This window comes from Penaeus monodon, chromosome 20 (assembly GCF_015228065.2).
Source record: "Penaeus monodon isolate SGIC_2016 chromosome 20, NSTDA_Pmon_1, whole genome shotgun sequence".
Classification (NCBI taxonomy): domain Eukaryota; kingdom Metazoa; phylum Arthropoda; class Malacostraca; order Decapoda; family Penaeidae; genus Penaeus; species Penaeus monodon.
In genome coordinates, this window is record NC_051405.1 from 41495543 (window position 1) to 41496941 (window position 1399).

The 1399-nt window shown below is 37.5% G+C and overlaps 1 protein-coding gene across 1 annotated transcript in view; it reads right to left on the reverse strand.

The window, feature by feature from the left end:
* Window positions 1–206: 206 nt before the first annotated feature.
* LOC119585836 (uronyl 2-sulfotransferase-like) overlaps window positions 207–1399 on the reverse strand; it is a 3223-nt gene continuing 2030 nt past the window's right edge. Inside the window, exons 4-6 of the mRNA XM_037934567.1 lie at window positions 1145–1339; window positions 840–988; window positions 207–548 (exon numbers count right to left, since the gene is read on the reverse strand). Coding sequence (XP_037790495.1) covers window positions 379–548; window positions 840–988; window positions 1145–1339 — 514 coding nt within the window. The 3' untranslated portion in view covers window positions 207–378. The remainder of the gene's footprint in view (window positions 549–839; window positions 989–1144; window positions 1340–1399) is intronic.

The following is a 1399-nucleotide window of genomic DNA, read 5'->3' on the forward strand; positions in this document are numbered from 1 at the left end:
TTTTTCCGTTTCAACAGCATGCATTCGTTCGGGGATATGACTACGTATTCGATGTTATAGCTTATACATATTTATCATTTGTATAAAATCACTGTGATTTTACTTACTGTACAACAATCCTCGTTATTATATTTTCAATATATATTTTTCTTCTATTTAGGGGTACTTGGTACTAGAAAGTCAAAAGTGTAACAAGAGCTAATGAGTAAAATATCCTTTACTTTATTTTGTTAAATGTAATCAAAACTCCTGCATTTATGTTTACCTTATTTGTAGATTTATGGGTCATTCACTCCCACCTGTGTACGTTTATGAATTATCAATTACAAAAAAAAAACATACAAAACCGTGGCAATACACGATACCATCAATTATTATTTACATTTTAAAACCTCTGTAATGTCTCTTGACTTCTTCTAGCTGTTTGTAGAATCGCTGTTGAAGGTAATAGTAGAATTCAATGTCCACTTTAAGCTTGCGTTCGAGTGCGGCTAATGTCCTGTTGGAGGTCGATGGTTTCGTGGCCTGGATGTTCCAATTCTCGTAATCTGTGTGGGAGGAGTAATTCTAAATAGGGAAATAGTTCTGCGTATTTGCCACCAAAGGAAAATAGTAGGCGGAATTGACTGTAAATGTGGGTCTTTATTCTTGGTTGGTCTATGATGGCGTGTCTCTCTTTCGAAACAGTTATTGGTAGGTAAGTTAAAATATCTTCGTCAGATTGCTCGGAAATGCACGTTCGGTACATATATCATAATTTTCCAACCTAACTTTCTAAACAAAATCTATGAACTAATCTAAAACATGATTTTACAAGAGAGCGGTTAGTACAGACTCACTCAGTTTCGAAGCACCTGAGAAGAAATTGGGTATCAGGTGTTCCAAGACTAGAAGCGTGCTTTGAAGGTCCTCTTGGAGTCCCACAACCACGAAGACCTTCTCAACCACTTGCTTGGCCACTTGAAACGTTTGCGAAGTAAGTCTCGACCTAGGTATCAATGATGGGGAAAATCCAGTAAGTTAAGTTAGGTTGAAACGAGCATGACATGAAGTACTGTCACGAAACGTATACCTATTAAGATGACTTTAAAGGTGAATTAGGATAGCAAGGAATATTTTGAGTTAACGATTATTTTTTACTCACCTACATTGAGTGTTAAACCCACAGAAATAACAGATCTGTGAAACGATCCTCTCTTTTCCCCTTTCAAACTTGCAGACTCCGGTTTGGATGCAGACATCCAAAGTTTGCAGAGGCCTCTTGAAGTAGTAATGACTGATCAGTCTTTTAACCGGATGGCGTACTATGTTGATCCAACGAGGCTCCCAGTAGCCTAACCTAAGAACACAAGGCGGGATTTAGGTTGCAGATCTATGTTATTTCCTTTGGCCAAATCTA